This window comes from Bombus flavifrons, chromosome 13 (assembly GCF_040668555.2).
Source record: "Bombus flavifrons isolate JBK064 chromosome 13, iyBomFlav1_principal, whole genome shotgun sequence".
Lineage (NCBI taxonomy): Eukaryota > Metazoa > Arthropoda > Insecta > Hymenoptera > Apidae > Bombus > Bombus flavifrons.
Genome location: NC_138454.1, coordinates 9,950,945 through 9,976,946, shown reverse-complemented (window position 1 = coordinate 9,976,946; position 26,002 = coordinate 9,950,945). Strand labels below are relative to the sequence as shown.

Below are 26,002 nucleotides of genomic sequence, written 5' to 3'. Positions count from 1 at the left end.
TTGATTAATATGCAAGTGCAGGAATATTAAATACAAAAATTGAATATTACTTTTTCTTTACATTTTCAATGATAGATTAAAATCTCTTATAATTCATTATTTGACGCATTAAATTATTACGAATGGTTATTAATCGAACTAATACCATATGGATTGTATCGAATTTCCTAACGTTTATTCATGTTACATAAATACAGCTTTTGTTCTGCAATCAAATTTTTCCAGTATTTCTTTTTCTCATATTACACGTGACTTGACTCTAATATCATTGAAACTTAAAGTTACCGACTTACCAACTTATAAGAAAAGAGTATATGATGTATTTAAATTAGTTTGATGATTATATGTATTTCAAATCAATACACGAAGGACTAAAAGGAATTAAAATGTCTATTATAGTACAAATATTAATCTTATTTGGATGCAGTTAATGCAATAAGTTTGAGAAACCCTTTGGAAAACCTTTAGTTCGCTTTTCAGTTATCATTAAACGATACTTCGATAAATTCCAATTCAAATAAACCGAATTATTTACTTTATCATTGCAGTTTAATTTCCCGGAGTTCGGCGTGTGTGTTTGCGTGTAACTTGCGTGAATTTTCGTCGATAAAACGTGGGATCACGGCGCATGCTTCTCGAAACGGAACTGTACCCTGTCGATTCTACGAACGAACATATTTTATTAGTTAATTGAAGTACCTTGCGGACTGTGCCGTGCACGGGTCTTAAAATTAATATCAACTCGTTTCCAATTAAATATATCTGTAACGATGAAAATACTAAGCATCGATCATCAATTTGGAATTATTAATAGAAAATTTTCCTGCTAGTAATGCATTTAAACACGGCAACGTTATAACTGTGTTGGAATGTAGTTTGTAAACGATCCGGCGATATCAAAGTATTTTTATCTAATTTTGTAGTACGACGTTTACTTTGAAAATTATATGAAAACTATCATACTAAATATTCCCTCTAATGACACATAACAGAGTGATGATCGATATGAAAAAGAAATATATTACGATCAATTAAAACTTTTCAAGTTAAACCATATTACAGACCTATACGCAAAAAATATCGTTTGTAAGTAGAGTATACAAATATATAATCTGCCAGCAGACAACGGACGCTACAAACACGAACAGGCATACAATTTTACATAAATAACGGCTTAACAAGAGACAACTGCAGTGACGTTCTTCGAGTACGGCTTCTTCTTTGCCGAGATCTTTTTAAACGATCAATTGAAGAAACGAGAAGGGAGAAAATGAGGGGAGAAGATCAGTGAATGCAGCGGAACGATCCGTTCTACCTGGCTCGTCTCAGCCGTACATATTCTCTCTTATAATGACGTTAATATGAATTAATCGTACTACCAGTTAAGCGAACGCACTTTCTAAGAGCGTTTCAGTTTATGGGGAATAAATTATAAGATCTGTGATCTTCTTAAACGAGCGCCGATTCCATCCATTTGTGCGATCTTTAATTCGCCTTTTCACGACCGTACAAGCTGGAAAAGGGAATAATCTTCCGACGAAGGGAAATGGTTATATTAACGCGTCTCTCTCAAAGAGCGGGACGCTCGTATTTATCTCGAACTCGAAAACATTTCGCCATTTCCAAGTAGATAGAACACATATGTAGAGATATATATTTTGTAGGGAACTTTTACTTCAAAGCATTAAGTAGAAAAGATTCTTGTAATTTAAAGGTACACTTTAATTTGCGTTTTTAAATTCTTCGTTGATTACTACGAAACGAACGTACTAATATGATTTTGTCGTTTTTTTCGGTGTGGTATATCGTTTAATATTTATTGGCAAATTCGATGCGAATGATTAAAAGCATATAAACTCTGAAATTATTCGGCAATCAAAAACCCGTGGATCAGTACACGCATACTTCAATAATGAATTGAACGCATAATAGCGAAAATGAATAAGATATTCCAACAAATCGGCAGGAAAAACAAAGTGAAAACAGGGAAGTTTCATATTTTACGAACAATACGTTGCTCGAAAGCATTAACTTTTCTACGTGTATATATCCTATATTTTTGAAGTATCTGCAAAACGTGGTACTTAATAATCACATGATCTTCATTTAAAATACGTATTCATATAAATACTATTCTTTTTATTTCTGGAAAAATAAAAATTCGAAATAAAATTCATTTATCTGTAGAAGACTTATTCGGTAGAATATTCCACTGAACGGCCAGCCAATTAGAAGTAGAAATCTCGTTTCGAAGCTTATTTCTTTAATAGAAAATATATCGTGTTTTTAAACAAATTTATATACGAGCACGTTCATTACAGGATGTAATTCAATTAGAAAATTATAGATAATGGACCAGATTTTTATTAATACAGTTACATACTGCTATTGAAGATTGATTATCAAAAACAAATATATAATAACAAAATTGAATCTTTTGGATATCAAACATTGCTGAAAATATGAATTTACATAAATCAACGTTATAGTCATTAAAGTCACGCTAGGGAAGGTTCAGTATATAGGTTACTTAATCGTGTCATGCTAATTCTAATTACGGTTATTTCATCATCATCTGTCATCAACACCGATAAACTATATATTATCTACAATTTAGTTTCCACAGTGCATATGTATATTTCCTAATTAGAACAACATGTATTGTTGCCATAATTTTGACCAAAATATTGTATTGCGTGAGAGTTGGTGGCAAAATTAGAATCTTGTAATTGTTAACAATCCATTCGTAAACAATCCAATTTCGTGAAACGTATAACAATACATATCAAAATACATGGAAAACGCTATAAACTTGCAGAACAACCTAATTCCTAGATACTCGTATCCGATAGGGCACCTTTATAAAATCGATCAGTAGAATACGCGAGCGTGTGATCAGACGTCGCACATAAACAACCTCTACGAGTAACGAATTAACAGGAAACAATTTCCCCGTTGTAATACCGTAGGTTTTCCATCAATTCCTCCAGTGCGATCAGCATTGACAGCCGATGCATCCGCGGAGACACGACGCGGGGCTCGTTGAAAAATACATTTCGAGACGAGGAACGTCGTTTACGACAGCAACGAAACCCGACAGATATAAATGCGCGCATATCCTGGCCGAGGCGCGAGAAGGAAATGGGATACGTCGAGAGTGTGCAGTTGTGTAGGGCGAGAGGAAACTTTTCTACGACGATATTCCATGAATATTTGGCCCTCGTTCTGGCTACGAGCCCGTGAGTTTCACTTCCTCTCGGTTTTTTACCTTACGTTATACACCAGAAACCGCGAGTTGCTCGACGTTTTTGCTCATTGTCGACATAGCCCACGCGGCCAATAAATCAACCGGAAGAAATTAATATCCGTCTTTGACTATTGCTTTTCTTCCCTCTGGGGGTAAATTGAAATCGTTGTAAACGCTTTTGTTCGACCAATGGAGATGGAAATTGTAGCGAAGGCGATCGATCTCCGTGCAATTTGTCGTGCGTAGTACTCACAACATTTCGACGAAATTTTCTAGCTTTTTTTTCTATTTCCTTTTGTTACCTTTACCCCACGGGGAAACGCTGAATTAAGTGGCGCAATGAAACGACGCTAAATTACTCTTAAACGAGGAAATGATAAAAACCAGGTACCAAATTACATTTGAAAATTAATATTACAATCGACAGTGAATTCTAATTAAAAAAGATGATATTCCAATCGAAGAATACGTAATTGTTATTTTTAAATGTGAAACATTTTTTGTATTTTAACGAACATTTACACAAACGTGCATATAGATACAGAATAAAGCTTACAGAGGCAGCTGATCGATAAATCAATGTTTCATATTAACCCGCCGAAATTCACGCAGTGCTCGACGATGGAGCCTCGTTACATTTTTCAGTCGGCGCTTCTACGCATAACGTTATGTGGACCGCAAATCCATTTGATGGCCGCGCATTTGTACGGTCACGTAACGACGTAAATCCGCGCGGGCGAAACCGCCGGGGATTTTTGCAAATTGCCAATCATTGATCGCGGTAAAAGCAGATTGTTCGCAGTCCAAGGGGCCCTTCGATGTTGTTTTTACTTCTCCGCGAGGAAATCGTTGCGGCTCTCGCTATATCGGAGGGAAGCATGCGGAAAAGTCGAGTGGTCGATATTTTTTCAAGGTCTTCGCACGAGAAACCTCGATGGTTGAAGTAAAAGAGTAAATCGTGGCGATCGAACGTTTAAAAATAAACGTAATAAAATTGTAAATAAGCAAATCGGAACGATTTAAATTGCGCCGATTGGATCGTATTTGTTTATTTTTTCTTTTTTTGTATTCTTTTAATTCGCAGGTTTTTATCGAACGATATATTTGACGCCGCGTTACTCGTATTTTTATTTCGTAGAAAAGCATATTTACTGTTTCAAATCATTAACTCTGGAATATCGCAAAAAGTTATAGCTTTTCGTTATTTATGATTTTGATTAAAAATAAATAGATACAAAATAGATATGAAATTTTCACGATTTATCGTCTGTTTTTATATCGTTTCTAAAACTATCAGAAAATCCATAAAAATGTATTCTTATATCTTTTGAATGTGATTTTCAATTAATGGCGAGTAGTGGTGATACGAGAAATTATTGTTGACAAAACGCTCAAAACGAGGCATAACTTGGAAGTAATATCGACACGATAATTCTTCAAGTAGAAACGACGATTTACACAGAATTTGCTGGGGATCCTGGCGGACTACGAGCCACTGCTGACGATGCATAACTCGATGCTGGGTGCATCGCTGCAATTCAATGGAAAGTACGATAAGATGACGGCGCTGGTTATGGGGAGCCGGTAAAATATCGTGGTTATCTGCTGATCGTTGCGAAAGTTTGGCAAATGGATAGAAAATATGTGTTATAAGAGATGATAATTTTAAACGTTTTCGACAGTACGAGGCATAATATCGTCAATAAAAGTGAGAAATAATTATCTTTACCCAACCTTGACAAATGGTTATAGCGATTAAAGAATTAAAAATACTAATTTCAGAAAATCTAATTATAGAATTATAGTTTATAGAAGGAAGAGAAGACTATTAAAGGCTATCTGTTCATTTTGAGCACGTATAGAAAATAAAATTAAATAAAGAAATAAATCGTTCGAGCTGTAATGTTACATTCGAGCGAATTATTTTTAATGAATGAACAGCCCCATGACCGATGTTTCATGGATTTTAAGTATTTACGCTGGCATTATCGTTGCAAATTGTTTTAAAATTCGCATCATTTCTGTTATTACGTTATTACGAGCGTCATGCTTCGGCGCGTTCGCACGCCTGTGATCACTTATTCATTTACAATCAATTTATCTGCTTATGAATGTTTTGTTCGGTGAATACGTAGTTCCCCTAAATACGCAATGAATATTTATATCGTGTTTGCCGCAACGCGTGCCGTGTTTTCATCAAAGAACTCGCGTTCCTAACCGAACGATTTTTTCCTTCCCCTTTTTCCTCGTTGCGATTATTAAAATGAATAATCGTGTGGCGTAGAAACAGACAGTTAGGAAAAAGGCTACGCGTGCGCTAAGCGAAGAGCGATAGCTTTGAAGTGGAATAATAGCTTCATTGAAACGGAAATTCTATCCGTGACGTGGAATTTTCAACGTGTAGTGGAATAAATTATATTTTGACGTGCAATTGTTTTTCCTGTCAGACGTATGCATACCGGTTAAATTAAAAACAAGGGGAAATGTCGTTTTTAGGCACCGTTTTAATTAACGCGGAATTGTGAATTTATAGATCAAGCAAATCTTTTTACAAGAAAGGAAATAATTATGCGAATATTAATGATAATATAACGGGAGACGGAAAGGTATTTAATATAACTTGAATAATATATGCATGCGATAGTACTAATTAAAGGGACGTAAAAATTAATATTGGTCATTCTAGAACTGTATCTTATTTTTTAAATCAAAAGTGTCAATTTTTTCAAGCAATCGTATCTGATTATCGTCGTCTTAGAAGGAATCTCTACTTCTTACCATAGTTGAATAAAGAATTCCAGCTTTTATTGCTAGAACTATTTATAAGTAGAATATATCAGGCTTCTATCAGACCATAAGCTGCAGCTCGATCATGAGACATTAATAACAGTTCACGAACATTAAGGATTTTTATACTAAAAAAACAAGTAAAATTTTCCAATATAATAACACTACAGTAGAACCTAGATTTTGTATGAAAACTATTTATCAACATATAGGATAAATATGAAACATACGAAAGCAAAATATTTGAAAATTATCGTTCAACTCGAAAAATGAATATGCAACATATTTTCCAAGGAAGATTCCGAAGAGTTTTAATGAATTTCGAAATATTTCGAAAGATCACAAATCAGATTTCAAAATCGTCGAATTGAATTCACACGTCAACGAAGCGTTGTCATGCTGTTCACTGTCGTTTCTCTTGAGACTCTGACCAAACATCGAGCCATTTCGTCGTCGACAACTAACTCAACCAGAAACCATCCTCTAATTGCATCGATGCGTCGACGACGGACGACGCGACGCGATGCGTCGTCAGCAAGCGAACAGTGTCGAACGGTCGATTCCACCAAATTATTTATCGATCGACTTCGTGGCCTGCCACTATAGGCTCGACTGGTTGATTTTCCAAAAAATAAATGCCAACAATTCATTCTTTACCAATCCGATGATAAACCAATCATCGACTGATTTGTAAATTTATTTCAAAAATTGAGGTGAGACACGGCCACAGCTAACCAATCACTTTTTACCTATCTTTTGCGTTAATCCACACGTTTCCGTATTTACAAGGGCATTTGTTTTCTCCTATTTTTTACTTTGCGCCTGGCATCCTATTGTATTGAAAATGGAAGTATCAAAAATTGAAATATTGTATTAAAAATGAAACGGTATTGCTAAAAAAAAAAAAAAAAAAATTGTACATTTACGATCGGATAGATCGAAGAAACCTGTACGTCAAGGGGCGAGTTCAAGTAGACCAATCTGAATATGGAACGAGACCGGTGATCCACGAAGAATCATCGCGGAAGAAACGACAGTTTCGTCTCGCGTTGCACTTGGCAGCGGTCGACGACGAAATAGCGCATAAATCGTTAACGACGCGCACTTTGTTACAAAAGCGCGGCATCCGGCCACCCTCGCGCCACCCTGCGCCATCCAGGACCATCGCGGCACAGCTTGATTTATCGTTCGAACGTGGACAATGCGAGAAATATTCTGGCGTGCTCGCTTCGTAAATCACGATTCTTCGGCAGTGCATAGAGCGACGAGGAGGAGGCGCGATTTCTCGCTGGCTGGAATATCACGCCAGCTTCTGGCAAGTGTACACGGTTTTCACAGACGGACAGACGTAGTATGTAGACACGGACCAAACATAGACATAGACGCAAATATAGACACGTATATAGATACAAGAGACACGGACACATAGAAACATGGATAGATACGAAAGAGTAAGGAGAAAAGAAGAGAGAGGAGATGGGATTGGATCGAGATACGCCGTGAATCGCATGAATCATCGGAATCGCGTTCACGAATTTTGTGTTCTCAGCGTTGCCGTTCGAAGTTGATCGGATTAATATCTTGCTACGGAAACGACTCTGCGAACATTGATTTGAAGATTAACATCGATGCACTTTTTCCAGCATTCTACACTGAATCGCGATTTTAATAACGTACCTAATTATTTACAATTTCTATAACATATGATATAACGTGGATTGTATTGAACGTTATGTTATGTTCATTTTCGTACAAATCGTATTGTTATACAACGTACAATTATGGTTTTCCAATAGGAACGTATTTCTAATCTCATGATGAATATTAAATATTTTCGGAGCTTAAATGAGATCGAAATATAAGTATAAAGCAAAGAAAAGATAATTTACTAATTCAAACTGTTATTGTATTATATTATTCACCTGTGATTATTCTAATCTTTATCGCGATTAAATTAAAACGTCCTCTCTAACGCGTAGTTACACTCTCGCTACACTTGGTGAACGAATTCCACGTTCGTTCAAGTTGCCCTAGTTCCGGTCTTAAGTATTCGCGAGTGTATACAGAGTAGCTCAGCGACAGATTCTCTGTAACCAGATGTCACGTTAGACTCCTGAATGTGTCTAAGGGAAAGTTAACGTAACTCGACAGTTAATATAACTCGGTCTTGCTCCTTATGATAGTTCGCGAAATGTATCTGTAGAGAAGACAGATCGTGATAAAGGGAGAGATTGGGAGGAAGAAAGATAGACGTAACCCAACCGAGATACGTTTCAAGGCACATAAATCATCGTGATCGTATTTCTATTCCGCAAGCTCTTTGAATTTTCGCGTTGTTTGATATTAACGTCATTATTCGATATTTCATAGAACTATAAATTACACGAATAAAAGATATTTCTACCCTTATCCTGCTTTCTTTGGAATTCGCGTTTATTGTGTTGGACTTATTAGGTTGGTGTATACGAAACATTAATGCTTGTTATTAAATTTATGTTAACATTAGTTATAAATATTATTGCGAGTGGCATGCTTTAAAATACGAGTACCTAATACAACTTACCAGTCGTTCTTTTCTGTATGATTTTTTCCTCGATCAGCGCTCTCACACTGACAGACGCGGTTTGTAAAGGCGGACCGACGACCTCTTTCTTCTCACTTTTCTTATTCTCAGCATCCTAGAATAAGTAGAGATAATAGGCGTCTATAAATTTCATTTCAAATCAAAACTTTTGTTTATTGTAAATATTAAGAAAAAATTAATATTTCAAAAGTTTTCAGACATTTATCTTAAAATAACCAATTGTTCCTATATTTCAATTATATTATAAAATTCGTCTTGTATTTTATGGAACTAGGTGATTTCTATCCAATCAAAAATATTTATATTATCCATAATATGGTAATATAATAATATTTATGCTAATAACTTTGATATAGTTCATCATAAATTTCCGATCGAAAACATTATTTTAATTCTTTTTGATATGCATATACATGCACTCCAACTTAAATGACTTAATAGAGAAAAATAAAGAAAATAATATATGAGTTGACGTTAATCCCAACAAGTCCATATTCCTTTCAATTGTCCCACTACTTTGTACATTGAGATATACATATAATATAAACAATGAAAACAATCGCGTAAATCAATCGGTATCAAAGATTCGGAATAAATTCGATGCAAATATACTTTCCTAATTACTAATTAGCTCATTTGACGAATCTACTACAAGTCTTGGTTATCCACCGAAAGTTCGTTGCGCAACACGATTCTATTCGACCTAGTTCGTCATTCGCGAATGATTCAAAATCTGATTTTACAGGGCTCGTATTGATAAATCGATTAGAATGTTAAACGATGCTTAAGCGCGACAAGAGGAAGAAAGAGAGCGAGTAAAGAAAGAGGGGCAATCCAGTGGAAAAGTAACATGGAAAAGGGGCGGGAGAGACAGAGGGATGTCCGTGGAATGAGATTGAAGAGATCAGGCGTTTCAAGCAGGATTATAAAAGAGAAGGGAGAAGATAAAGATGACAGTTGAAGAAAAGCTAGACGGGGAAGAGGAAATGACTGAGCAATAGTGGTCTGTATTATTGGTTCTTTTTTCTTTGTTCAAGAACTTTTTTATATCTCCGCAGTCCCTTCGTTATTCTAACTGCGTAACTCTGCTTTAGATAAATTCCTAATTCTGTCTGAAAAAAGTAGCATCTCAAAGAGAGATTATTTTTGGAACGATATAGACGTTCTCTGGATTAAGGGAATAAAAGAATCCTAGAAGTTTGTTATGTCAATTTCATAAAATAATGTCTCATTCGATCTTCGACGAAATTTTCTTAGAAACATTCGCAACTTATCGTCCGTCGCGGATATATACTAACACGTTGACAAATGTCGGAAATGGTAATCACACGAGGAACCTTCGTATTTGTGTGAGGAATATTAGCACCAATTAATCATAATGTTTGATAAAAATCGAGAAACGAATCAACTGTAATATCTCTCTACTTAAGATCGCTTGAATGTCTCTTCAAGGTAGTGTCAAAACTTGGCGAACTGTTCTTGATGCCAGTTCAAATGCAGTACTCCGCGTTTCAACTCTTCGATTCTTCAATTACAACGACTATACAATCGAATCACATCCTTGGACACGTTGCTTGGAAAAGTATCATTATCGTGATGCGAGGCAAAGTAAAGTAAAATCTCTACACGCGCGAAAATACAACGAAAACAGGCTACAAAGTACGAAATAACGAAATTTTACGGTAACCAAATACCGGCGATCGAATTAAAACAATTAAATGAATTAAAAGATTAAAGGGAGTTTGCTTAGCAACGAGGATTCCCTTAATCAAACCGAAAGCCATTAATCACGAGTACACCCACAACTCTCTGATCACACCACTGTCCCCGTTTCCTCAACAAATCTTAACTAACCAAACGCATCTCGAAACCCACACGTCAAATGCTCCCCACGCGGCCCATAATCCTCGTCTCGTCTATCATGGGTGCAGCCGGTTAATCGGAAACGCATCCCTCGTCGACTGATACTTCGATCGGGTACGACTGGTTCGCAGATTAGTGGTCCCGATGAAACGAAGGGTTAATTGTGCCAGTCCTTCGGACGCCGAGGCGGCAATTAGCATACGTCCACGTCGGATGTGCTATATATCTTCGTCCTGTTTCACGTGAGAGCCAGTCCCCTTCGAGGAACCATGCATCACCGTGATACGCACGCTACGGCGTCCACGTTGTCATCTTGATGAAACCTTAATGGCGAGGGAGCAAGATAGAACGAGGTGGAGGAGGACTACGGTGAACCCGGTAATCGCTGATCGTCATCGTGCTCCTCAATTTCCTACTTCGATATGTAGCTGGCTTTCTCTGTGCTTTGTATGCGAATATCTACGGGACGTTCTAGAAGTCGTGATAGGATTGCCAAGGGGGTGATTCGAAGGGGATGAAAAAATAAGTCGAGATTATAGTATAGGGTACATAAGTTTTGGTTCGATATGTTTAGATTTAAATTTAGGTTCGATGTTCCCTCTTTTAATTTTCATATTGCGCTTATGCGTGTAAATTATGGCATAGATTTTTAGATATGGTATTCATTTTGTATTTTTTATGTCACACATATTACATTGATACATTTTGTACTTTGGCTGCATTTTTTGTGGACCATTAAATCGAGTTACTTGAATATCCAAATGAGGATATTTTGCTTTTTATACCAAAAATATTGATAGAAATATTGATTAGTTAAATATTTCTTATTTTCTTTTGTAAATACTACAAACCCTCAAAGTCTTAGATACGTAGACACCCTTTTTCAACTCTCTGTACAGAGTATATATTATGTCACGTATATATATGTGTGTGTAATATATAATACATATAATATAGTGATATATACTATGTATTCTTGTATTTTATATATATGTATGTATGTGTGTATATGACCTGCCGCGAAATTGAACTCTGTCTTTGACGTGGCGTACCGCGCTCGCTTCATGAATATTGATCGGCTGCCGTTAATGCGCGGAATTGATTGCGGAACGTTCGCAGGCTCCGACTCATCAATTCGATCCGTGTCGATTCCAGCCCCGAACGCGAGTTCTCTTGTGTGCCGTAATGTACACACGTCTGACTCTTTTTTTGTACTCTCTTTTTCCCCCCTTTTTTGCTCCCATTTTTTTTTCTTTTTTTACCACATCCCTCTCGACACAGTTCGAACACAGGATGCTTCGTTGCGTCGATCTGTAAGTGAGTTCGAGAGTCGCCTTCTTTTTTCTTGTTTTAGTTCTTTATTTTGTTGCTCGCATATTTTTTCATCCCCTTTTTTGCTTGTTCACTTTTGTGTTTTGCTTTGTTCGATACAGTTCGAATAATAGAAAGTCGATCGCCCGATACTTTTGTGAAATAAAGAACTTCGAGCGGTGACTTTGTATGTACAAAGCTTTGTTTGTATCGGTTGTATCTCGTTCAATATCACAATTCGCTCTCGACTTGGTAAATTAATAAAATTTCATAAGAAAATTGTATCGTAAGAAATTTTGTTCTTTCTCTCTATACTAAATTCACATATTGATCGAATTTTGAATTTATGAGATCCATAACATTTCCTAACAGTTTCTAATATTTCCAATCGAAGTCTGGTATGATTTTATTGCAAAATTTAAATTTTTTAATTGAATGGTATGACGGATGCGCGATTAAAAATATGATTGAATTTCTAAAAAAATAAACGAATTGTTAAATTTTTTAAGTTACGACGAACGAGATTTACACGATATGAAGTTCGTGCTGATGATGTAAAGAACAAATACACTTATAAATATTAATATCACTTTTAGTTGGATACCTGATTCCTTTTCCTTTTTTAATATCGAGTGTTACCATCGATCACGATAAGAGTTACTTTAATATTCAGATAACGTATTTTTACTGATGTTTAATTAAAAATGCGGTTCAACGATAAAAGAATTTCAATATGAATAGTATCGGAACGGCATACAATGGATTTGATAGGATTTTTAGTTTAATAATGAAAGAACAGACACATACAGATTGGAGAGCCGAGGAATTTCATAAATTTTCTTGAATTTTACAGTTCCAACGTATCGAATTCGCAACGAAAGATTAAAAAATATAATCGTTATTTTCTCCATAGCGAAACGCGAATAAATCATCATTATCCGCCTTTCTTAATGACTTCATCCTTAATTCGAGCTTTAGATTGCTCCCAATTTCTATTGGTAATCACAGCAATTGTTCCTAATTTATCTCATAAACCCTTTCAATTTCTCAACAGAAAAGTTAAATATGGCAGCTAATTAATGTTAAAATACATTCGCGGTATTACATCCTTTGACACGTATATGCAGGATTATGAAAGATCTATTCTAAAGCTTTGCTATTTTTGATATACCTAAATCCATTTCAATGCCATGATAATAATTATTTCATATATTTACTTTCTTCTATATATGTATATTTTTACATTAGTTTAGATTAGTTTAGATCAGCAAATTTCACCAATATAATCGTGACAGTCACGTCTTGTTCCGATGTTAATGAAATTTCAGAACGTTTTACGTAACACATAACAAATATATACACATGGAACTCTTTTACGGTAAGTGTCGAAATTCTTCTGTCAGCCAGTGTATATTTAATCTTACTACTAGCTTCCTAGAATAGCTTCTCTCATATACCAACGTAGAAATCAATGGTGTTTTCGGTGAATCGAACGAAACAGAACCACTACTATAAATAGGATTGTAATACTAAATAGTTTCAACGGTTTTTCATTCAGGTATATCCGAATTAAATCGTGTTATTTTTGTTCTCAAGAAGAGAAAGAATAGAAAATCCAGATGCGGACGCGCGTTGGAAAATGGCGCGTTTCATGGAATATGTCGGTTAAATCGACATCCGTGCGTGGAAATTGTCGGACCCGAAGCGTTTAAGGGACGTCGCACGAGGAACGGGATTCACGTGAACTTTTAAGCAATACGAAAGTGCTCAGCAAGTTAGTTTCAGGTCGGGGTTGAATATTTTTCGTCCGAAAAATATGCGCAACGACCGAGAATAATCCACGAATAAATAGAATTTACTCGATTATCTCACGGACATAAACGGTATGAAATCGATGAAAAAATCAGCTTGCATGTAGGATCACGTGTATTTTCCTCCATTTGATAATTCGTGCCTATTCATCACAGCTTCTACTTTATGCTCTCTAAAAGATAGATTATCCATTAATCGAAGGAAAAACATTCGTGGGAAATTCCATCGTTCTTAGTTCTTTGAAGATTCCTCTAGTTCTCAATTTTTTACATCGACTACAGAAACATTCGTAATCGACATAGAAATAATCAGCAATCTACACCAGCTATCTAACACCGATCCGGAGAACATCCCCAGGCAATAGCCACGTGGTAACCCATTAACGTAGGACAAAGTGCAGGCGAACCACGTATTCAGATGTCGACTACAAATATATCCGAATGCACTCACGCCTCTGTTCCCCGGCCGTGAACCATGAACGTTCACCTCGTGTCCCTGAACGGCTACGTGGACCTCTCTGACGCTTGATCGTGAACACGGTCACGACGAACATAAAGGCCCCCGGCCGCGAGCATGAATATGAATCTGTGTATGTACACAGATCAAAATGAATGGATCCGGACGCTGCGCTAGTGCATGAACGGAAGGCTGGACGCGAAGCCTTGGATACGCTGGAATGCGCGTGGATTCAACGTACACACACGTACAGAGATGGACGAGAGAGTGGCGAGTTGAAAACTCCGGGTGCAGTTTGAAACGAGAGCAGACCCCGTTGAAAACCCAGCCGGTAACCGGTTCAGATTCAATCTACATAATGGAGAAAGCTCGAGACAATGTTTGCACAGCCCTCTTCGACCGTGGCTGCTTCCCAATCTTTCCGTCTCCAGCCGCCACCGTCCAAGCAAAGAGCTTGTTAATGGGTTCATTTGGATTCGATCATCGCCTTACCATTCCATCTCTCGATTTTATTCTCTCACGATCTGCGCTCGTTTACCTCGTGTCTTTGCTCGATCCACCGATTCCTAACTTTTGAGTTTTTACTTTTTTATCGAAGACGTGTTTGAAGCGATAGTCGCGGAGAAAATTTGTGCGAATTGGAACGTTGAATTAGACGCGAGAATCAGCTCTACTACGGAAGCGAATTTACGAAAAAACGACGAATTTCTTGCAAAATGTAGAACGATACGTAGGACAATATTATTGTTGGAGTGGATTTACGAAACTTCAATTTATGAATTATTTTTAAAAGATTTACATCTTCGTATCTAAAAGATTTTCGTTTTCAATTATGCGATATTAACATTTTCCCGATCGATCATAAAATTATATTACAATTAGAAACTTATCAAAAATATACTATCACACGAAATTGTCGTTTTCTCGTTTTGCGATGCATCTGAAGGCGATAATCGTTGCAGAGGCAGGAAAAAAGTGAGAAGAAATCGGGGATAGGATCACGAGGCGAGATCTGCACGATTTCATACTTTTCTTCCTTTTTCTCTTCTCTTCGCGAGCAGAGAATCTGAACAGAGAGGCTCTTAATAAGGTCAAGGAAGAGGCAGGCTGTTGCAGTCGTCGGAATAGAAAGATCAGCGATTCTGCACCCTTCTTTCTTCCTCTTCTCTGATTCCACCCCAGTCGCTTCTCTTCTCACTGATTAAAAATGTCTTAACGAATGGCGCGGCGTGTCGTTTGTAGGGATACGCTGAAAAAGATTCGCCCGAAGTTTTTTCTCGCCATTTCGATAGAAACGACATTCAACGTAAAAACGTCGTCGGTGGAATGATAATATCGTAGAATTTACGCGGATATGGATAACGAAAGATGAAGCAACATTTCTCGATTCTATTAGAAACTGGATGTAAGTAATAAAATGAACAGAAATTGCAAATACACTTTTCGATTCTATTGGACATTTTGTTCCATTTCTTCGTCCACTTTTGATCATCTGTCGTTTTAATTGATATCAACGAGGAATTTGACATTTTAACAAAAGAAGACTTCTTGTTTTTTCCTTTTCAGTGATTATCGTCTCATGTATCACGAAGAAAGAAGCGTCGTAGAACGTAACCGGTCGAAATTTTCATGAAATCACCGGTTGATTGCGTTTCGGTCGTCGAGATTTTCATGAAATCACCAACTGATTACACGAAGCTCTCCGTGCGAGTTTCTGGGATTGCGAATTCATATGGTAATGTCGCTGAACCTTGCAGGTTGCCGTAGCCTTTGGTAAACTTCATGAAATTCTTCTTGAAAATTCAATTCTGCCCCCGCGGGATGAAACGCGGTTCGTGGAAGAGGTAAGCAAAGCCCGGATTCCGTATAATTTTCATCTCGAGACCGTCTCGAGGAGAATTGATGAAGCAAGCGGAACAAACGCGAGACTAGAATTAACGACTCCTTCCTCTCAATTACTTTATCTCGCTATTCTTGTTTTCTGATATGAAATATTGCAAATTTTTATGACGATTCCTCGGATGATTCTTGCAAACTTATTAGCTGCAACTATTATATTATAGCGCTCGCAACTTTTGTAAAATTCTTCATTGTAACCTTCGAAGATTATTGTATTTTATCATTTACACCATTGTACTAATTATTATTATGTTTCATATTTATATGATTATTTTTATGCAATTTATACAGAAATAACGATTTAGAAATCAAGATACGGTAAATAGAAACGCAGAAAAGGAGCAGTGCCAAGAAAATCTGCGTTACTAATACTTTATCATAATATTTCAATCGTATTAGAATAAAATATTGTCCTTTCTTTGAAAATATTCCTATAATACTATATATAATACTGTGATAATATACTATATACGTAATAATACGGAAGAAAACACTTGAAAATAGTGGAAAGCGTAACTTGTTTACCTTCTTGAAATAACCACCATGGAGTCTCATATGACCATTGAGTGCCGGTATATTTTTGAATTTCCGATGGCACAAATTGCATTCGACCGGTTTTGGCTCGGTCTGCGTCTTGTTGGACGCCGTCACAGTGCCAGGGGACGCCGAATTTCCCGGCGACGGGCTGCTTTTCCCCACATTTCCGCCTCCTGGCGAATTAGCCTGTGTCTGTTGTTGCTGATGCTGTTGCTGCGGTTGCTGTTGCTGCTGTTGCTGGGCTTGCTGTTGCGCTTGCTGCTGTTGTTGCTGCAACGAGAAATAGATAGCTGAAATTATTAATTTGTTATTGAATTTATATATAATATATGAACGTATCTAAGTTTGCTTTCCCTATTTTACTTTGTATGAATATTACAATTTCGTTATTTTAAACACTCCGAAAGGATTTTTAATGCAATATCTTGTTCAAGGTTAGACGAGTGGTATACTTGTACAATTACGTAATTGTTGTACGAAGGAATCGTTTATGTATCGAATATTTAATAAGTTCAACAAAAGAAATAATTAATTTTGTTGAATTTGTTCTCCTTTACACTTTATGACTTGTCTCAAAATATCAAAAGAGTATCATATCGTTTATTTCCATACGAATTATTTGTTAAATATTATGTTTAATGTTTTTATATAATATGTTGTATAAATCTAGAGAAGATTATTTAAATTATGCTGATATTGTATATACTGTTATAATTTATAGGTGGTATTGCTGCTGGTCTCAGCAATGCTAACTAAAGTGGAAGATGCGATGCTTCAAACGTAAAGGGACCTTCGGAATAACGTTTAATTCCATAGTTCAAAGTGGTTCTTTGCCTAACAAAGTGCGAAACGAAGAACGAGGCATTCTTTTCACACTAGCTTTGACAATTAATGAAAACATCTTCGGATTCAAGCATACTTTCCTCCACAGCTTTGAGACACCAAGCGCTTTTCGAGCGATTACCATGAAATTAAATATTCAACATTGTTATCGTTCCTGATATCATACAGTTTCTTTTCCTTCTCACTGTTTTAATGGTTTCTCATACATATATTACAGTATGGTGTTTCTTGATGACAATTTTTATCATGGTTCGAGTTTATAAAATTAGCATTCGGGAAGATATTATTTCATTTGCAATCTTCAAAATTTAAATTCTAGTTTGTCTTCGAGTGCAAATTACGTTTAAAAGGCAGGCACACATAACTCAAAATCAATTCAATCGATAGAATTTTCGTATCATTTTTTAAACATTTTTCATTAGACTTCAAACATTTGAATATCGTGAAGATGAATTATTTTTTCTAAATAAAGGAACTTTTAAATGCTTTAAAACTCGACACATGACTCGTAGTAAACTATGTATTAATATTTGCAAGTTTCACCGAGAAAACGCGTAACACACGGATGACCATACGCGTGCATCCATTATTGTTACAGCAAGAAAATTGAAATTCTTCGAATTGTGACAGTTCTTCAGCATGAAAGCTGCATATTTGAGCTTCAACCAACAAGAATTTATCGCGCGGTGTAATAAAAATTCTAATAAAAGCGTATGTTCGTTATTTCATTCCCTTTCTTTCTCACATACACGTTTTTCGTTTCATCGCTTTCACAAGAATAATGAAGCTGTATAAAGAATGATAATAAAAAAAAAGAACAATGCACGTAAATAATGCGGCTACATGGAATATAGAATTCCTTCTGCCCTCCAGTGAAGTCTTTCCATGAGTCTGTTCTCTTTTCTCTCGCCTACTTCAAGCTCCGAGGTAACTTTGTAATTTCGCGAATGTTAAGGGAGAAACGACGATGCCGGCGGAATGGTTAAGTACAGATCGAGAACGATGCAACTTGTTACGTGGCGTATTGTTCTGTAATTTTCGTTTCGTTGCAAGAGGTGAGAGGAAGTTTCCGTTTTATTGCAGTAGATGAGAGCGTAGGAAGAAATGCTACAAGAATATGTGTATTTCCATTCTCTTGTTATTTTCCTCGGCAAGTTGCAAAAATAACGAAAATTATATTATTCAGTATTCATTTCATTTTTTACGTTGATGGAAACTTTTGGCTATAGAGACGAAGGGCAAATTAAATTAAATAGCAATTAGTCGAGATGTACAGCGTCAAATTTATCAAAAAATACACGTAAACTTTCGTTATCCTTTTATTTTCATGGGGAAGTTGATAGGACAGTGAGTTCAAGTAGAATAGAACCATGCTGTCAGACATATACTGCATTCATAGCATCAAACGAAAGTATTCATCCAAATTTTCATGGAGCCGCGTTAATTATAGCTTTAAAATCGGTTCCCTATCATACAGGAAGTCGCGTCCACGCAACGCTCAAACGAAAATTAATCTTCATTTAATTCCTCTGTAATTCCGGGCCGCGTTAATTCTCGCTACGGCTCTGACCCCTACCAAAGTTGATTGATTCCGAAAGTAGACGCAGGTTTCATTAAACGTCGAATTAGCGCGACGAATTTGAAACGATCGATCCTGCTCGTCAAAGCGAAAACACAGAACAAGTTTCGCGAAAACAGCACCACAGTGCACACACTTACAGAAAATTGGAAGGTGTTGAAGTAATTACTTCAAGATAAACTCTACACCTTTTCTTTTGTATATCCGTGGCCTGGAGACCGCTGTTACGAAGAAAATAGAATTTGGTGAAAAAGATTCAAAATAAGGAGAGGTCCATATTATTGTGTTCTTGAGTATAAATTTTGTTTTGGGTTACAAGGTCTAGAAACAAAAGAGCTATAAGTAGATTTCTGTTGCTGTTTCTTGTAGCCTTCAGCTAGAGCTACACATCAAGGTTACTTTTTGGTAATGTCCTTTGCTATAAATATATGAACGTGCTCCCTATCTTCCTATTGTATTGTAACACTGAAAGAGTGAGGATCTGGATCAGCATAAACTATACTTGTACTTATACTTATATTTAGACTTATACTTAGACTTATACTTAGACTTATACTTAGACTTATACTTATCTCAATATATTTTTCTATTACAAATTCATCCACTCGTTCCTCTATCAGTCAACCTCAACAGAAGGTAATCGAATATAGAAAATATTTGCTTAGGTTGCATTTCTTGAATATCACTCACAAGAATATGAATTTACATAAACATCCCTTTCCTTCCTATGAGTTCAATCCTTCGTAATCTGGCGCCATTCAGACGATTAATAATATTCTGTCGATCTTTTCGAAATTTACATCCGATAAAAGCTGAAAAATGAAAAGTCGACAGAACTTATGAAACAATCTACAGGTTTACTTTACCAGCTTTAGCGTATAGCGAGAGTAATCAGCTTTAAACTCGTAGACAGTGGAGGTCAGGTCAGAGAATGTGTTTATATGGACGGGATGGTTAGACGAGGATTTTCCAGAATTCTGTTGGTGTGCATCTTCCTGGTACAGGATCTTGCCGCCGCAAGCTCATCAGTATTCCAACGACGATCTCGACGCTACGATAAATCGCAGAGCATCGAATCCGTGCGATTTCAGACTACAGTGTGCAGTTCAGAGTGAAGTATTGTTCGAGTTTTCTCGAAGGGACATTGAGCGTATTAGGGAATCGAGTAGCTCGTTCAATGAAAATTTATGGATAATGTATGGGTATTCGTCGTAGAAGATGAAAAATAATGGAAGAGGAAGCAATAGTCGTATTTGAATGTTATAGATTAAGGAGAATATATTCTTGTATACGAGAGGTTCCATATCGATCACTCTTTTCGTTTTATCTTTTCGTACAATATATTATCATTGTCGTAGCAACCAAGGTACATTATTTTTGTAAATTTTTAGCATCGATGACGACGTTTCTAGAAGCTAGAAATCAAGTATCTCCTTAGATATATTATACGTCACATTTCGTGAAAATCTTCGATTTTAGTTCAAATTAATTAAAACGTAAGTTCCTTACATTTACAAAATCCTATCAAAATTCATAGATAAACGAAGATAGGAAAATCTTTCACCAATAATTTCTAGTCTACTTAAAAACGTATATCCTATATAAATCATTATCTGTTCGCAAATTTCACTTATGTACTGTTATCCTACTTATATCGACTTTTCCGCGTATGTAGCGTCAATATCATAAAACCGAGCATTTACTTTGATATTTCTAACATCCACCTTTATCATTGTCACAGCACTTGCTTTGAAAACGTACTTTATCTCAATCCTATAATATCTACAAAGTAACAAAGTATCGTTACGCAGCCGATTTCTCTTTAGTAGCTAGCAGTAGTAGCAGTAAGAAATCGTGTGGTATTCAGCTTTATCAAAGCGCAGGAAAAGTTGATTCGACATTCGTAACGCGCAACCACACGTTTATCTTGCGTGGAACGCATCAGGCTCGTACTTTCTACGAAAGGTTTCACGTTGGCAAAGGATTTCGAGCAGTTTTCTTTCGAGTCACATCTCGTTTCCGAGTGACCCTATCCGCTGTCGCGAATGTCGGCGAATGTCGACGGCTGCGAACTGCTGAAGAAGAGAAGCAGGCGAAGAAAAACTGTCAGAAGCGAAGGCAGGGCTCTTTGCGATCGAATGGTTAATTAATGGAGTCAACAGGATCACGTAGTTATAGCGCAGACTCTCTCCGAAGGAGTTTAATGAAGAAGATTCTTTTCCTCTCGTTACGATGACACTTTTTGCGCTCCAACTTTACCAGCCGCTTATGAAGGATCATTGTGAAATGTTTGCTTCCTACGCTTACGTATTGTATCGTTAAACGACGATCTATTTCGATTCGTTTTCTTCTCTTTAATTGCTACTTTAAATTGGCAAAATGACGTTGTTTACGGTGAACGAAGAAAGTTTTGTTATATGATTTTTATTTATTCGCATAGAATATCGCGAGGATGAGAATTTCTTACGTTTATCGCGAGTAATTGAATTTCAAACAAGTGTGTTCATATATATACATTTCTTGTACAAATGATATATTTCTGAATTAGTCGTTGAATATATACATGGTTTTTGAGTTTAGTGTTATAATTTTCGGACGTGGTGTTTTGATTTTTTGAGACGTGGATTAGTCTTATTTTATTTTATATTGTACTTCACTGTTTAGAATTATTAGGTTGTTCGAAAAGTTTCTTTCGTTTTACGAGGAAATAATAGACGCGCAACGTTTTTTGTTTTATATTATTTTATCGAATTACGTACGATCCATTTTGTTCTGTTGAGACAAACACCGCGGCATTTCACAGACTTGGTTTCACATTTGTATGAAGGTGCACTGTTGTAAAAATCACGTTTGCGAAAGAAAGACACTTTTCGGACAACCTAATATAATACTTAATCGCGTAATCTTATATTCGATGTTGAAATTGTTTTATACCATTTTCGCTTTGTTGATTCTATATATTTGTTCGTTCTTTCCAGGATAGAATAATGAAAATTCGTAATACGAAATTTTGAGAAGAAAAGGCAGTTCTAGAACATCGCAGGAAGAAGATCTTGGAACGGAAACGTTGGGTCTAGACACGATGGTTAGCGTTGCGATTACAACAAATTGGTACGTCAAAGTGAACAAGTTAGGATCCGTTAAAGGACTCGCCAGAACTTGGTAAACTAACGAACTCTGTGCGAATTAGAACTTTGAACTTCGTAATGTTTGAACTCGCTAAAGTATATGGACCTTTGAAGTCGATTCGACGTTCGACTCATTTAAAACTTCCTTCGTTAAAGAATAGCAATATCTATCCTCAATTTCTGACTCGGAGAATTTTTATTAAAGTACATAGAACGAAGTGAGATAGTTCAAACGAATATCAACAGTTCGATAGCTTGTTATTGAAAGTTGAATTTCATAAAAATTTTGTTCCCAGCTATATATTTTTAACGCTACAAATTGTGAATTATAAATTTTGAATTTTAAATCTCACCTTCAATTTTACATTACGAACGCTGAATTCTATAATATTTAAATCGCGTAACATTTCCGAATATTCTAAAATTAAAATTTTAAATCTTAGTTAGAGCAGAATTTCAACACATTAGACGACGATACATTCAACAGTTAATTTGTCACAAAATAAAAGAGTCGTAATCATTCTTTCGCTATATCGTCTTTCCTCGTGTCTTCGTATCTTGATTACAACGGGATGACATTTTTTGTAGCAGCGATCAGTGTACTGTCTTGGTTGAAAGGGGTAAAAGTATAGCGACAGTAACGAAATACGAGACGTTTTTTTCTGGCTGACTGTTTTGTTTCGGAGGTCGCGAATTGTAGCAGGAATAACGAGATACGGCAGCGTTAAAGAAGACAAAACCGTGCCACACAAAGCGAAGAAACGGCCACGTTTCTTGCGCGGGCTTGAGAAAAGAGTTTGCCCTACTTTCTATAAAAAACGGAGTAAGGTAAGATAAAAGGAGAGCAAACAACAAACTTTTTTTAATTATGATCGAAAATATCTGTAAATTATTAAAATCACTTGTTTTTTGTTATATTACTAAAAAAAAAAAAATTATTATACAACTTCATGAAAAATATCGATATAAATGTCGAATTCAAGTTCCAATAGTTTCAAAAGATACAATAAGCTTACCACGAATAGATATTTCTGAATTTACGAAATGCTTTCATGAACAGTTAATCTTATTGCCAATATACACATATTTGTACATTTTCTTCGCCAGAAAAATAATATGCAATTATCTTTTTTGATTTTAATAAAGCCACATTTGAAAAAACTAAACGATAGTTTAAATAATATCTGAGTTTTGTTCGCAAGTGACCATAGATAAATAGATATAAAGCAGGTAGTCGTTGTATCGTGCAGTGGCTGACAAACCACTTGCTTGTTCTACTGACAAGAGATGAAGGAAACATTGTTCCACTTAAATACTTATCGCGCGCCTTAATTTACAGCTATTAAAACAACGTACCTGTTACAAATAAATACCTCTTTATACTTTTCAAGCTACTTTAATATTTTAAAAAATTCAACATAAAATCGTCTCGTTTTCACAAAAGAGCAATATCCACCAATTCGTAGGAAAGCACCGTGAAGTAATCGAAACGTAATTACAAGCTAACGTCAGGTTCATTAAGAAAGAAGATAGCCGTTCGCTACGCGTTTGACGTTTATCATTATTTCCCTGGCATTTTGATTCCCTCCGGGCGATCTCTCGTGCCGAAAGCATTCCGTTCGATTACCTTCCTCCTTTTGCTTCATCAAATACGTAATCCAGTCGATCGACGATAATCGCGGCTCGTTTGTAGCGTCGATGCATGGCGGAGTACAGAGCGAGTTTAATTTAAGACTCGACCGCGGCAATGGCGCGCCGATAAAATCCGTTTAATTCGTGCAGCTCGACCGATTATATCCCCCTCGGTTCACTCGTTCATCGTTCGAGAAGTCGCCGCGATTGAACGACGCGACGGTCAAGTATCGATCCGTGGCCGGATAGCTTTCGAGACAATCTTCGTGTAGCTCTTTTTACTTCTCTGCTCTCCTTTTGATCGTTAACGATGCTTCCACTTTTGAAAACGATAACGCGGCCTCGTTGCAAGATCCTAAAAGACAAACTCAAACGTTGGAACACGGTTTTTAGTAAATTCTAAATAAGCTCTTAATCACTTGGCTTGAAATGCCGATTTCTTTACACGCGATTGAAATTTTAAGCGATATGAAAGATGCTTCTTTTATATGCTGCGCAATTTAGCATTATCCTACTGTAACTGTGAAAATAACATACATCTGTATTATTTTATACTTATTTTTTATATACATGCGTTATTTAATAACCGATTATTTCATCGAAGATTCTTCAATCGTGTTCAGCATTGAAAATTGTTCAACATGGTGAAATTAGGTAGACTCGTATTATGATTCGTGCAATCATCGATTACACTCCGAGCTAAACATAATAGTTAAAGTAAATCAAGAAAATTCATTCCTAGGACTTAATAACGTTCTTGATACCCGGTTTAAACTTTCCATTTTGGATTCTACAATTTAACGTTTCTAATACCCAATTTGAATTTCCCGCCTTGGTTCTCCTGCGATCTCCTGTTCCTAATACCTACTTTAAATCTTGCAGCTTTACGCCTGTGATTTAACGTTTCTAATACCTGGTTCCAATCTCTTACCTTGATCTCTGTGATATTCTTAAAATTATATTACTATAGACATGATTCACGATTGAATTTAATAACCGTGGAATTATTTGTATTTAGTTCCTCAGTACAGCATTTTAACAATCTGTTACAAATTTGTTACAAAATAAATAAAGAATTTAAAGACATTAACGTTTTTTAAAATTCTAAAAATTTTTAATCGACACTCGTGCGTACCAGTAGTAGGTGCCAGTAATTTCTGTACTAGACATTTCTTACCACATTGCCAATGATCATCTATTTTGAACTACAACGTTCATTCGTTGCTCCTGTCAATTACAATAATTTCATTTTCTAAAATTGTCGCGTTTCTTCGTGTTACTTGTCCTTTAAATCTTCTTTTGTCAATGCCACTTGTGTACGACAGTCCTATCGTTCCATCTCGAGACACATAATCGGCCACGGACAACGACATCGATAAAACAGTGTCTGAAAAAGCGTAGGTTTTCTCTTAAAGTGGAAAATTACGGGGCGTTTCCGGATACGGTCTGCCCGTGAAACAGAAGAAAGACTCCATGACCAAGATTGCGTTCTTATACTCTACGGATCGTACGCTAACACGCGTGTCGTTGTTTCGTTGAAAACGTCCAACGAACGCCGGAAACGATGGTAGATTGTGGCGAAATTAACGAAGGAACAGGAGAAGGAGAATGGCTATCGAGAAAATTTATACGACCGTAAAGAGGCAGGCTAAGATAAAGAGGAAGAAATGCGTACACGTCGAAGACGTCGTTGGAGAAAAAACGACGAGACAAGGCGGAAAAGCGAGAGGAAAGAAGAGGTAATTGGCGACCGAGAGTAGAAAGAAGAAATAGCGAGCAGAATGAACGTTGGGGGGATAAAGATTCCTTGGGTGTAAGCGTTGTACTGTTTGGTAAATGAAAGGAGAAACGGTGGGCGTGATTGTGGGAGCAATTTGTTGCGAGTTCTTTGGTGAAATTATTCGCTGATTTCGAGCCGCGATGGGATGGTGTGAAAAATACGTTTCATTTATAGGATCTTGCGAGAGTTTTTGTAAAATAGAATTTCCACGATTTATTATTACTATCGAGTTGCAGAACGTTTACCGATAAACGCAGTACGAGTGGTTCCGTGGTGGCGAAAAACCGAACCATAGGATGACTGCTGTTCTAAAGAGAGTCGCATAATTAAGTTTCATCCCTCGTCGCCCGGATTTCCTTTGTTACATTAGCTGTCCCCTGTTCCGGCTCTTGGAACCACGAACGCGATTCCAGGCCGACGACGTTAATCTTTAACGAGCCGAGCCGCGCCAACGACGAGGATGAAAAGGAAAGAAAAGAGATCTCGAAGGCTTTGTAATCGAATCCCTTCGCTTCCCTTCGTTTTTAGCGATCAACGTGATTCG

General features: G+C 36.5%; 1 protein-coding gene across 8 annotated transcripts in view; it reads right to left on the bottom strand.

Annotated features, from left to right (window-relative positions):
• The window catches only part of LOC138186276 (zinc finger protein 541), a 589,272-nt gene that overhangs the window by 25,848 nt on the left and 537,422 nt on the right, over nucleotides 1-26,002 (bottom strand). For all 8 annotated transcript variants that reach the window (XM_069125955.1, XM_069125954.1, XM_069125953.1 and 5 more), the window contains 2 exons: nucleotides 16,485-16,766; nucleotides 8,598-8,712 (listed from right to left, as the gene is read on the bottom strand). In XM_069125955.1, coding sequence (XP_068982056.1) covers nucleotides 8,598-8,712; nucleotides 16,485-16,766 — 397 coding nt within the window. The remainder of the gene's footprint in view (nucleotides 1-8,597; nucleotides 8,713-16,484; nucleotides 16,767-26,002) is intronic.